At 37.5% G+C, this 14,230-nt stretch overlaps 1 protein-coding gene and 1 long non-coding RNA gene across 3 annotated transcripts in view; one reads left to right on the forward strand and one right to left on the reverse strand.

Moving 5' to 3' along the window:
• The window catches only part of LOC119507295, a 175,582-nt gene that overhangs the window by 75,950 nt on the left and 85,402 nt on the right, over positions 1-14,230 (forward strand). Inside the window, exon 2 of one of the 2 annotated variants that reach the window (XR_005211190.1) lies at positions 6,286-6,373. The exons of the other annotated variant lie outside the window; for it this stretch is intronic. This is a non-coding gene — a long non-coding RNA (uncharacterized LOC119507295). The remainder of the gene's footprint in view (positions 1-6,285; positions 6,374-14,230) is intronic. 2 annotated transcript variants of the gene reach the window in all.
• The window catches only part of MYO16 (myosin XVI), a 580,757-nt gene that overhangs the window by 40,840 nt on the left and 525,687 nt on the right, over positions 1-14,230 (reverse strand). The window contains exon 33 of the mRNA XM_037800457.1: positions 1,177-1,335. Coding sequence (XP_037656385.1) covers positions 1,177-1,335 — 159 coding nt within the window. The remainder of the gene's footprint in view (positions 1-1,176; positions 1,336-14,230) is intronic.

The following is a 14,230-nucleotide window of genomic DNA, read 5'->3' on the forward strand; positions in this document are numbered from 1 at the left end:
GAGATGGTGCACACCTGAGCTGCAGTTTCTATTTCTGGATCATTCTTATTCTGAGGATAGACAGTTTAAGGACCCATCCAAGACCAGTCAGAGGCACAGTTCGACTTTCCACTGTCTCCTCTAGATCAGCTGGTGCCCCAGATGTCCTAGGAGAAAAGCCTAGAATATGGGATTACTTGCTTGGGCCTTCATTCCGTACCCCCATATCTCTTCCCATATTTTACTGCCTAGATAGCTCTCAAGGGCCTCTAATCAGATTTAGAAAAATGTTTTGTCCAGATTTCCTGGCTGTTCACAGAAGGAAGGGTTATCTGAATTTTTCTAGTCAGTTCATAACTGGAGGCCCTAGACTCCTTCTTTTTAATTTGTTTTTTATTTTTTATTAATGAGTTTCATTGAGATATAGTCACACCCCATACATACCATCTGAAGTATACAATCACTGGCTCTCAATATCATCACACAGTTGTGCATACAACCCCATGATCAATTTTAGAACAGTTTAGAAAGTTTCATTACTCCAGAAAAGAAATAAAAATGAAAAAGGAAACCCAAATCTTTCCATACCCCTTAACCCCCCTATTATTGACCCATAGTATTGGTGTAGCACATCTGTTACTGTTGATGAAAGAGTATTAAAATATTACTGTGAACTATAGCCTGGACTTCTTTTATGTGAGAGAGAAATAAACTATTTGTTTAAGCCATTCTTAGCTTTTAGATACATGCAGCCAAGACTGTTTCTAAATGGAACACACATTGACACGCTCAAACTAAATACATAAAACAAGATTGGCATTTATCATTCCTTCAATATTATTTTCACTCACATTTCTCAATTTATGAGAAGAAAAATGCAGCATAATTAAAAATACAGTTTAAGCATCCATCTCTTCCTTCTGCTCAAAATACTACTAATTTTATACTGGTTCTCACAGACCAATACTTCATAAAAATCTCTGAAAAGTAATCTAATACTGAATACTATTCTAATTGTTTAGCCTAAGCAATCATATGCTGACAATAATCCCGAGAGTGAAGTTCACCAGTTTATATTCCCCTTTTCAGTTCTTAAGTCAGTTTTATTTTTTAATTTTTAAATCCAATTTTCCTAGGAAGTTTATGCAGCTTAAAACTTTTATCCATTTACTTCTGAGAAGCTTAAAAAGTGCTTACCATTTGAGATAGAATTTCCATTTTCAGCAGTTATAGAACTAGATAGTGAATTGGATAATTGAATTCCATGGTTATTTGCATTTCTATCTTCAGTCTCTGATGCAATTTCTGATGTGCTAGGATCATCCCGGCTAGTTAAGTTCATGTTAGTTTCAAAACCTAAAATAAATTTTAGAAAAGATTATTCTTTTCTGATGATGTATACTGAGTTAGTTGAATAAAGTATTAGGAGAAAATAATAAACATATCAAATCAAACATGAATTACATTTGAAATTGTAAATTAATAGCAATCCTTAATCAAATTTATAGCCTACACACAAAATACTCACCAAATATTGCCATAACACTGTTAAACACAAAGGGAAATGGTGATGATCAATTTCATAATTTGCTATTTTAAAGTGTATTTAAATGAATTTTTGGTACCATAGGTCAAATGACTTGTAATTACAGTGTTGTCATTGCAGCTTTCTTGAGAAAGCTATTTCCTAAGAAGATCATGGCAGTAAGTTCATGTTACTAAGTTTTCTGAATTATTGACTTTAATAGAACTCGGGCAATCTTACAGCTTTGAAGAAAATAGGAAATGTATTTCCGTAATTATTATACAATTTATTACTATCAGTTTGGGAATAGTAAGCCTCAAAACACTACTTCTGTATTTAATGCCTTAACAAACTTACTTAAATATCTAGTGTCAAGCCGTAAAATAACCCAGTAGAGGCTATGGTCCAGATTAAGCAGAAGGGCCAATGGGGTCTTTTTATTCTTTTTTGCTACATAGTATTAATAAAGTGAAATATAAAGAATGCTAGAAATTTGCACTAAGGTCTAACTGGGATAATATTTTCCATAACTATTTTATGAACCTCAGGCGAGGTCAATAATTATCAGAGTTTGCAAATGAAGCACAAGTGTCCATCCCGGTCGTCATGTTCCTGTTCCCCCTCACTCCACCTGAGCCAGGTTCCCACCTGAGAGTGGGCAGGCATACCTGGGATTAGCTCTTGCTTCTCCAGAAACCTCCTAAAAGCCCCAAACTTTTGGGGGGAAGGGGTGTTGACTCAACATCAAGGATATGGGTACTGCTTCTGTTCTTTGTCTATCGGTGCATAGTAGATTCTGTCTTTAAAGTTAGGCCTTTCTGAAGTTTTAGACTAACAATTTATTCTAAAGGGATAATAAGCATAATCTGCTTGATTATGTTTTACATATCATGTCATCCTAATAACCAAAAAATGACAATAGAGAGAGAGATGTTATCTCTATTTTGCTGAAAGGGAAATTAAGGTTACACATGGTCACACAGCTGGGAAGAAACAGAATGGACCTTTAACCTATTTATTCTGATGGTATATGTTTGGTTTAGTTTAGATTATTTTTTTCCCTAAAAGACAGATTGTCATCCCAATGCTTAAAACTCTTAAATGACTTGCTATTACCTAACTTTGAAGAAAGAAAGAATCAGAGGCAGAAGAGAAAGAAAGACAGAAATACAGAAAGAAATACAGAAAGGCAGAGCAGAGGGAAGAGAGAAGGAAGGGAGAGTGAAAAGGAAGGAAGGAGAGAGAAAGAGGGAATGCCCTCCAGAGCTTGTCCTTCAACCTATTCCTGATTTGATCCTCCCTAACTCCCTCTTCTTGGTATTTTTTCTCCTGGCCACTCAAAACATACATGCAAATAACACAACAATCAATGGGCATTTATCCAAATGTTCCATACTGAGTCATGTTTTCATACTTTGGTGTAAGCATACCCTCTGCCAGGAAACCCTCTCCCCTTTTTCAACCCTGCATCTTCTTACTCTGTAATCAGGAACTTGTTCTCCTCACCTCCTCACTTGCCTCTCATTTACACCAGCACCATGCTTAGCCAGTCTGCTCAGAAAGAAAGGTGTGTGAAGATGGTAGAGGTAGATAATGCTGGATAGGGAGAATGCAGGCAAAATTACCAGGATCTTGAAATCTAGGCAGACTAGCTTATTTTTAAAGGATTCAATGAGCCATTGAGACTTTGGACTCCCCTGTACTTAAAAAAACAAGGACCTTGGGCCAAGCTAATATGCATAAGAACTGTTACAAATGTGAAAAGTCAGAGTGATCTTAATTGTTTTAGCTCTCCACAATGAGCAATTATTGAACAGGCTGAAACTGAAAATATCTTCAGTTTGATCAACTTTTGTATGTTTTATTATTATTTTTAATCTTCTTAAAATCAGTATAACCAGTTTGGCCTTAAAGTTGTCTCTAGGCACAATTTTATTTCTGTTTAAGTTATTAATTTGTTTTTCATTGTTTAATTCAGATATTTATAACTGAGAAGAATTTAACAAATGATTATGACCACTGAATCATTATACAGAGATTCCTTTTTACTTTCTAGTGTATTAGAATAGCCAGAAGGAAATACCTGCAATTGCTGAACTGTAATCCAGTTGCCTTGATCTTTGATAATGACTGTATAACTATATAGCCTTTATCTTGTGACCTTGTGACTATAAAAACCTTGTGACTGACCCTCACTTGTACCCCTTTATCTAGTTTTTCAACTTTAGAGTCTCATGATCACTAAAGACAGCCCCTCATGTTTATTAATGAAGGGACTTGAGTCAGCTCAGGACGAGCCCACCCCAATTCCAAAGCTATCTTGATAAACACAGCTGTATATAACCAAAATGGGCCTGCCTAACATGTAATAGCTTAAACCTTAGCCTACAAGTGACTTATACCTCATTATAATACTAAAAATCATGCCCATCATCATATTAAGACCACCGTTTTCTTACATAGATTCTGTGACAAGCACGTAATCAATTTGTGCATGCTCAGTAATTAGATCATCTGTAACCTCATCATCTTGAGCCACTGTGCTCATTATCTTAAAACCTGTCCATCTTTGATACTATAAAACTATCAGAATTACTGCAGTTTGGAGAGACAGAATTTTAGGCTAACAGGCCATCTGACCTCCTGCTTTTGCTTAGCAATAAACTCTTTCTCTCTTTGAAACCCTGGTGTTTCAAGAATTGGCCATTTGAATGTGTCAGGCAGAGAACGCACTGTTTTTGATCCATACCATATTTACTGAGTGCCTACTATTGTCAGAATCTTTCTGGGTCCTGGAGATTCAATGGTGAATATAACAGACCTATTGCTTGGAAATTACCAACTGACAATAAAAAAACAGGGAAATAATTTTAAATGATGGACTTCCTACTGGATGGAAAGCAGCAGGCTTTCTTAGGCCAGGTGAGTCAGGGAGACTTCTCTATGTGGTAAAATTAAACTCGGATAAGAAGGAGGAAAAGAAACTAGTTTGGTGGGAAGGTAACCTCCCAAGCATTTGAAAAGCCCCTGAAGGAATAAAGAGCTCAGCCTTTTCAACAAACCAAGGTCAGTGGCATGCTAATGAGGTGCATAAGTGGAAGCAAAGAAGTGAGAAAAGGAACAGGGGCACAACATACAGGACCTGGGAGGTCACCTTCGAAAGGAATTGAGATTTTATTCTCAGTACAATGGGAGGTCACCAAAGGGTCTGAAGCCAGGGTAAGTGGTGATAGTCTTTATACATGCGCATGCACGCACACACACATCTAGTGGTAATAGGTCAAACATCTGAGACACGTTGTTAACTCTTGGTACTAATACTCGATGCAGACTTGCCTTGCAATTGATTTCTATCCCATAAACAATTGTTATATATTAATTATAGTAAAAAACTTCATTTTTTGCAATTAAACATATTTTTATATTTCCAATTGGCAGCTTAAATCGTAGCCAAGAAAGTTCTTAAAAAAATTGTCATACAAGTCAGGCTGTAACCCTTACACTAACTGCTGAAATTCTCTTTACATATTTATCTTAGAAAATATTTCAACACAAGGGTGGTTCTGGGTTGGAATAGGAAATGAGGAAAAGTAAGAATTAATGGTCAATATAGTGATAATTATTCACATTGCTCTTTCAGTAATTACCATTTCCTAAGTGTTTATTATATATGTCAACCCCGTGTTCGATGCTGTACTTGATTTTGCTCTTGCTTTTCAAAACAGTTTTGAGAAGTTGTCACTATGGGGCCTGTTTTTGAGATGAGGTCATTGAGGCTTGGGGAGGTTAATCCATCTGCAAATGTTTCCCAACCAGTCGGTGTTGCAGCCTGAGTCAGAACGAGGCGGGCAGGGCTCTGCCATCCACCCACACTCATTCCTCTATGCTCTGCTTCTCTGCATAAAGTCTTTCCTCATTATTTCATTTGCTGATGTAAAGGATAAAGCAGATTCTTTTCTGTAACTTTATCAAACATACCTCAATGACGATGAATTGGAAACTAGGTTTTAAAAAAATGTGTCCAGGTAGTTAAAATAGAGTTGCACTATCAATACAGATGTCTCCACTTCAGGGTTACCTTTATTCATTGATATTAACTGGGGCCTTCTTGGCTTTTTAAATTCTGTGTCAGCTACTGCTCATAAAAATCCTTACTCCAAGGTAAATCCAAACATGTAGAATCTAGGTGCCCCAACTTGTTAATTTCTGGATTCAACCATAATGAGGGTCAAATGCAGAAACTCACCAATTGGATTTTTCACAGTCCAAACTGGCAGCTGAGTGTAAGACTGTTTGCAGCCTTCCTTGTCAAAACTCTCCCATTACACTGCCCTTAAATAATGAAGGGATTAGGACATAACAAATGGAGAGAAAATTGGCATGATGTCTGGAGAGGTCTTTGCTATAGAAGTATATATATAAGACTCAAACTTTAAGGAGAAGTTTTAAAGGAATAATACAGAGAAAACAAAGGCAGCAAGTGTCTTCATGTCTTTGAGCAGAGACCATCAGGGTTTTGAGGTTGAAGAAAAGTCGGTTACACCAAAAAACAAAAAACAATAACAAAAAAATTGAGAGACTCAATGTAGGTGAGCTAACATGTAGAGAATTAAGTACTGTGAAATCCTGTATGATGATTTAAAGGTGTGTCTGAGTTATTTTTCTATCTCTGCATCTTGTGAAATAAGTGGCTTGTGTAATTTAGTGGCATCCTTTGGTAAGGCTTGTTGCATTGTAACACCAGGTCGTTAGAATATCTGTGTTTTTTGTTTTAATTTTAGCCCGTATCTAGGATTTCTCTGTGACCCCAGCCAGGTGCTGTTTTAACGGGTAGGCGAGAAATGAATCATATCAGGATTTGACTTAAAGGTAAAGTCTTTGTCTTTATATCAGAATATGATTATTAAATACATTTATGCAACATAGACACATTTAAGTTGAATTTTAATCTAGTGGATAGGGAGTTCTAACAAATCTCTAAATGTTAATACACAAAATAATCCAGTTGTCTTGTCTTAGTTTTTATATAATGAAAATATTCATTGTGTGCAAGCCTTTTAAAGCAGTGGTTCTCAATAGGGGGTGATTCTGTCCCCCAGGATACACTTGGCAATGTCCGTAAACATTGTGGTTGTCAGGACTGCGGGGGAGGTGGTACTGGCATCTGAGAGATAGAGCCAGGGATACCGTGAAACATCCTGTAATACAATGGACAGCCAGGCACAACACAGAATCATCTAGCCCCAAATGTCCATTGTGCTGAGGCTGAGAAACACTGTTTTATAATGTAAGTCAGAGCCTGTCATTTCCCCACTAAATTATTCCATGGTTTCTTGGTTTCTTCCTTAATTGAGGTTAAGTTCCAAAGACTTATGGAGGCCTAGTGGACCCTCTGTGCTTTGCCCCTCTACTAACTTTTGACCAAATTTCCCACCACTCTCCCCTTGAGGCTCTCTGCCCCCAATCCCTTAGCTCCTCTGCATTTCTCCAACCTGCCTCTCATTTTTCCGGAAAGCGCAGAATCTCTATATTTTGTTCAGGACCGTGGTCAGACCTTTCCTGTTTAGAAAGGCCTTTTCAGACCACCTTCTAGAAAACAGAATGCCTTACCCACCCCAAAGCATTTTATCTCCCCATTCTCTACTTTGTTTTTCTACCTAGTCCTTCTGTCTGCATGACACATTGCATTTCAATTTTTAAAAAATTTTCCATCTAGAATATTGGCTCCATGACTTCAATTATGTATTTTTTGTCCATTGTCATATTTCCAATGCCTAGAACAGTGCCTGGCTCATAGATGGTGTTCAATAAATATTCATAGAAAGAGAGAAAGAATGAATCGTAAGTGAATTATGACAACTATGTTGCTGTAGAGATTTTGTTTGCTGAAAAAACTACACTTTTTGTAACTGTAAATTAGCTGACCAGTTTCCTAATGAAAAACTCATGTGAATGATTATAACAAAATCATACATCACAGCAGTCATTTCTCCCATTCACCTGAGATTATTTGAAACATTTGAAAGGATTTCCACTGTTGATAATATATATAACCTGAGTTCCAATCTCTACTTATTTAAAATTGTAATTTAAGGACAATGTCTCATTGTCTGTGGTGAACATTTTCTACTTATTCAAAGGGCCAGAGATGTTTGTTTTCTACCTAAGAGTGTGAACTATGTATGGATATTTTAAATCTATTCTGGACCCATGGTTTGGGGATTCATATGTTGTCACTACTGTCCTAGCAATCATCAAAATGCAAGTTCCAGACATGTTTAATTTTTAAAAATCTTATTTGCAATCTCTAATATCAAGAAATTGGTAAGTGTTTGCATGCTTCTTTTGTGTTCTACATTATTCTGGATACTTAGTGACTGGAGACTGCAAGTCTAATGAACGTAAAATTTAGGGTCCCTCACTTGCACATGCCTTTTCCAAAGCTCTGAGAAGGACTCAATCAATGTGTATATGATTGTATATCTGACAGCTTTTGTAAATGTATAATTTTCCAGGACTTACTTTCTCATTTTAAATAAATGTTCACTTTCCTACCCAATTATTTGTCATTTTTATTCACTTTCTTAAAGAAGGCCTTCTGAACTGCATAAGCTTCATTCTCTAAGGATAGAGTGTCCCAGAAGTAATTCATTGGATAAAATCCTTACCCTTGATGAGCTTACACTTACTGGGGAGAAGAACACGTGTGAAATTACTGAACAAGATTTCAAGGCAACATAACATCTGGTTATTGTTGATCATGCCTGCCTTTCACTGTTGTTTTACACAGATGCTTGAAGATGCAGTGGCCAAGTGGGGATAGCATCACTTCTCAAATAGTAACAGGACCATTTTACAAGTTTACACAGATTTTAGAGGCGTGAGTAAGTTAACTAAAGGGGAGGTGTTCTGGGAGAGGAAACAGTTAAGATTTTGTTGGGGGGAAGTGGTGAGGTGTGATGGAAGCTAAGGCAAGAAACTTCTCTTGGGGAAGGTACGCAAAGCTTCTGTAGGGGAGGAGAGAAGCTTCTCACTTGGGAGGGGGGTTCCCTTGACTAGGTTTGTGGGCACTAGAGAAACACGATGAATATAATGGGTGACTGAGATAAGTGTTCACTCCAAATAATAGAAGAAATCTGGCAAAAGGCACAGCACTTAGGCCATCCCTGGGGAAGCAGTCAGAGGGACTTGAGCTTTATGCTACTGCGGGGTGGGGAGCTGTATGTAAGAGTCAAACTTAACCAGGAAGCATGGTAAGCCTACCACATTCCTCCTCCATAGGGGAGAGTTCTCCATGAACTCAATCAGTATTTATAAAGTCTTAAGGTCAAAATTCTGTGTTAAGATTTAGCTAAGTGCTTCAAGAAATTTACATATAAAAGAAATGATCCCTAAAATGCTTACATTCTAGAGGGAAGATAAGCCCCAATAAATGACAAGATTCCATGGCACAAAGTGGTAACTACAACAGAAACAGTACAGATAGCTGTGCATTTCTCTTGGGGAGATTGAGGAAATGATAATCCAGAATAGTCATTGTGGAATTCTCATCCTACTTAGCTGAGCTATTGTTTGTTGTTTTTATTTGTTAAAGTCATAAATATCAACAAATATGAGAGGTACATCTCAGGTACATTCTAAAAGCTGCCCTTTCTCAGGATTCTGGGTGGTGACTCAAGCCAAAGGGCGATTACCTTCAGGGCTCCTTCCATACAAGTGATAAAGAGTATCAAACAACTCGGGGCTGAAATGCACTATGCAAAATGCTTTAGAAGTCATAAGAGAAATCAGGATGGGCTGGAGCAGCCAGGTGAGTCTTTGCAGAGTGGGCAGGAGGAAAAAAAAAACAAAAAAAAACACAACAGCCCTGGATTTTTAAGTATGGACAGAATGTGAAGAGGAGGAGGGAAAGGAAGCAAAATGTGTAAATGTGTAAAGCAACAGAATCAGAAATGACCGCATCCAAGAGAAAGAGGAGGCTGGCTCTGCCCACAGCTCTGCACTGAGAAATGGGAGAGAAGAAGTTTGGAGTTTATGCGGCATCTTAGGAATATTTTGTACGAGGGTGCCACACGAAGAAGACAGTACTTTGAAAAGATCATTGATCCAGCAAAGTAGTGTACGGGCTGGAAAATCAGTGAGAATTCAGATTAGCACAGTGGTAGATGGAATGGAAAGTCAGGGAGGAAGCAGAGTTAAAAATTCGTTTGAGCTGAAGGAACTGGGAATAAGTCAGAGCTGTAATGAAGGAGCAGTTTGAAAAATGCTCTATTTGCCATGTGATTTTAAGTTTGAGGATGTGCATGTTGACTTTGGAGTGACAACCACAAATCCAAGGGTTAAACTGGGTGGGAATTTTTTGAACAAGAGCTTTTATCAGAAGTGGAAAGAAAATGTCTAGGAGAGATTTAAAAAACTCTAGGTAGAGAGGATACCTTCTAGGAAAAGAGATGTTTCTAGAGTGAGGATGCAGAAGGCAAAACACGATTGATAATGGATACAGAAAAGCAGGCAGGGGATTGGAGGTGGAGGATGTGGGGCTCTGATGGTCTGGCAGTCTGGACACTCAGAAGGGAAGAGCTTTTCAAACGAGAGGAAGACTGACAGTACCAAACGCACAGAAAGGTCAAGGAGAATGAGGACTAAATGTGCTAAGGAATGTTTCTTTAAGAAGAATTTAAAGAAAATAATTTCTCTCTTAGTTACCTTAAGGTGAAACAATTTTAACGTGTATTTTGGAACTGTACGAGATAGGATCCAGTTTTCAGTAACACAGGAGAAAAACAAACTATAGTTGTTTGACTGATTTAATACTGAGAGAACTATGTAAGGCATAAAAAATGTGAAAATACATTTTAAACTCATTACTCATGCTGGCTAGAACTCATTTTGCAAGTCTATAGGAAAATTCCTCTTCAGAAAGGCTATTGCGTGAAGGGAATGTGCTTGTTTTTTCCTACTTGGCATTAAGGAAAAGTACAAATGCCGAAGCACCTGTCATGGACCTGTTACGTCTCAAGTTCTTGTTTTTAAAATTTAGAAGTTACAGCTAGACTGTGCTTACAGATACCGAGAGTGGGTGCTTAATTAAATTTGAATATGATCACTTTAGACCTGAAATAGGCATCTAGTTTGTGTAAAACCAAGTGATTCCAGGGACAGCTGCTTTCTAATCTCTGATTAAAAAAAAAAAAAATCTTGTATTATTGGACAAGAGAAATAAATACAAATAAGGACATAGAAATCATTCCCAAGATAACTGCATTCTGCTATAACAAACTTTTAGAAAGTGAATTAAACTTGTCGTCTTACATGAAAACATAACTAAACATTTGGCTTCTTTGCCTCCCAGAAAGATAAATGTCAAGGGTAAGGAATCACATAGGGACAGTGGCTAATCCTGAACTTCAACAGGGAGAGAGATTTCACACGTGGGATAGCATAAGATGCTTAAATGTGAATACAGTGCCATATTTAAGGGGGGGTTATGAAAGCTCATGTAGGGCATGCACTCAATTTGTATGTTTCAAGTGGCACCGTTCTAATTAATTGACCCTAACCTTCTGTGAAACACCTTTATCATCCCTTTGTTAATATACAGAGAGGGCTCTAATGTCTAATAATAGTGGTGAAACTGGAAACAGACCACTACGTTCACGTATAATAATTCTTGTGACACAGCTGTACCCCATAATATGTTGACTAGACACATGACTACAAGAATTGATAACTTTTAAGAATGGAGAAAAATGTTAATACTGTAGTCAATGGAAAGGATTGAAGGGTGGAAAAAACGCAATTAAGTTACTTGACATGCTGCTAACCTTAAAAGGGTAGAGTTGGGTGCCCAGCATTCCTTCCTACTTTTTAATAACCCCCTATGAAATCACCACTCTTGAGTAAATCAAAATTCCTCTTGAACTTGTGTTTTAAGCATGCTTCTGTGGCAGAAAGTGCCACAAATACTTATCCTGTAGGTTAAGTAGGGTAGAATGGAAATGTTTGCTTGTCCCCTACTCTTAACTCGTGCCACCCACTCCTCTGCCAAGTCTAAGGAGATTTGCACTAGAAAACACCAACTGAAATAGGAAATAGAGTGGTATCTTCAACAACATATGTGCTGAGCAGAGGAAGAATGCATTGATAGTAAAGCTAAAAAATGACTGTCAGCATAAATAAGGTTTTCAGTACCCAAAAATGCACTGAAAATTAAATTGTGCCAATTTTCTTTTAAATTTAACTAACTGGATCCTTTCATGCACATTCACTCTGTCCCTGCCATAATGATGGGCAAAAAAACAAAACAAAACAAAACCTCTTCAATTCCTTTCCTTTCCTTGTACTTGGGTAGCTTGCCTTTCCTATAATTAGCTGAATATGCAACACCTAAACAACAAGCTCGCCTGGCCCAGAGCCCCATTCCTCATGTATAATTTCATAGGTCATGAAGTTATTTATATTGCTGTTATTTTTACATTTCCTAAATGCCAGGTGGTAATGTAAATCCAGGAGTCCTGGAACGCAATGCATGGCAAGGCAGCACTGTCGGTCTCAGCAAAGTATGCTTTAGTTTGGGTAAATGATTCTTCCTTGCTTTTCTCCAAAAACAAAGATGGAGAGGATGATATTCCCACCTTTCTGTTTGTAAGAGGCCGGCTGGTGGGATGGGAAGCTAGTGACACCTTCCCTCTGAAGAAAACAAAGCAAACCACAGAGAAGTAGCAAAAGAAAAAGAAAAAAAAAATTACAATGGTAACATCTTTTGGGTCTTCTCACAACCCTTGTTTAGGAATTTTTATTTCTTTATCTAATTATGAAATTTACCCATCAAAAGTATTTGATGACAAAAGGGCATCGGGCAGGACCAATGAGGAGAAAGAAACTGTGGTTCCCAAGACCTCTTGGTGTGTCAACATTTAAATAAGAAGGCACTTGGAAGCCAGGGGGGGTTAGTACAACCAAGGCAATGGAGTATGGGAGGGGACTTTGGGGGTCTCAGGACAGTAGCCTTCTGCCAACTGATATGGAAAGATTTCAATATTTTAACAATCAATATGGTAGAACCAGGGCACACCAGCTGAATAAAAGCCTCACCTACCTCCTTTGGCTGGCTACTAGGTAATAGCTCCCAGGCCTTAAGTAATAAATAAAAAATACATATGTAGATTCAAACTCTTGACAAGCGACATTGACTATTTCTTTGATAACTTTTGTAATTGCATTTTTTTACACATGGTGCATTGGTTGATATTGCCAATTCCTTGGGCCTCTAAATCTATGCTCATAGTGACATGTCACGGAGAAGATGTCAATCACCCCAGAAAGGATGAGCAACTGGGATACTGTAGAGAACAGCTAATCCTATGTCTAAAATGAATTGTCATTTAACCCAGCACTATAGGAAGAAGTGATGAAGTGACTAGTCAGGTGGTGTGGTGCTCCTTCTTATATGCCTTACAAATAATCATTTTTTAAAATTCATCACTTTCAAAGCATATATGTCTATATGTAAATAAAACAGAAAAATAAAGAGAAAAGTCTGTCTCTCCATATACCCTTAAGTAGTTACTCTAAAACACAATTTAACCAAAATGTGTCTAGGTTTAAAGTCCTTTAATGTCTCCTGTTATGTGCAGGATAAAAAAACTGGTCTTCGCCATGAGAAACAGAGGTTCTCAGAGCTGGTACTTTCTTTCTTGCCACTTCATTCTCATCTCCCTTGACCCTGCCATAGAAATCCTACTACCCTCTTTATTTTTCAAAAGACAAATTTGTGGGCTGAGAATTCAATTTAGTGGGCCATGACAAGCATTTCAAAAGGAAATAGAATAAATTGCATAAAACCTTTGAGTTTCACAAGCATTAAGGATAAGTAGTGTTTTCTGAAACTAGCATATAGTTGCAATGTATTTCTTATTGCTTAAGACACATTTGATTTCCTGTATTTCCCTGCTATTAGCTTCTTATGGGCAGAGTCTACAGTTTATTTTCAAATCCATACAACTCAGTACATGCCTGGTACGAGACACACTCTCAATACACTTTTTGAATAAATGAATGAAGTGTGCCCATCTTATTTCATGATTTTTGCAAACCTCTTTGAAAACTTGAGGCAAATAGCAAACAGTCATACAAATATTACTGCTAGCTTAATCATATTGCCTGAAGTTAATCTCTGAGTTTTTAAGTCCTGAAAAGATCTACATGTCTTGGGGCCATGTCATACAATATTTTTTTAACCTTAAAAATTGGACATTTTTTTCTAAAAACACTACAGAGAGTCCTTAAGATTTATTAAATCCCCACAGAAATGGAAATGCATTCTGATTAGCAGCTGGACCACATCCCTAGGTTTTTCTACCGATCATCAGATTAAAAAGACATTTTTATGATTTCACTTCACCATATACAAAGCACACTGTCTCTTTACCATTTCACTATCCCAAGACTCTGTGAATTAGAAATGATTTCAAGCCTGGGTAAGTGAATGGAGGAGACCCCTTGCTGAGCTGCAACTACATCAGTGAAATTAATGTTAACAATTAGAGTTTTACTGTCTTGTATGACACATAAATGATTCAACCAATCTTTAGTTGTGCTAAGGCTTATGTGATGGAAATAGGTTATGATGAGAAGGTACTAGCCAGTCATGTTGTGACTGGAGCTCAAGCTAACATCTCTGCAATGGAGCAGCCACAGGCTTTATTTTTCTGAAGGACTGACGAA

This window comes from Choloepus didactylus, chromosome 12 (genome assembly GCF_015220235.1).
Source record: "Choloepus didactylus isolate mChoDid1 chromosome 12, mChoDid1.pri, whole genome shotgun sequence".
NCBI lineage: Eukaryota > Metazoa > Chordata > Mammalia > Pilosa > Megalonychidae > Choloepus > Choloepus didactylus.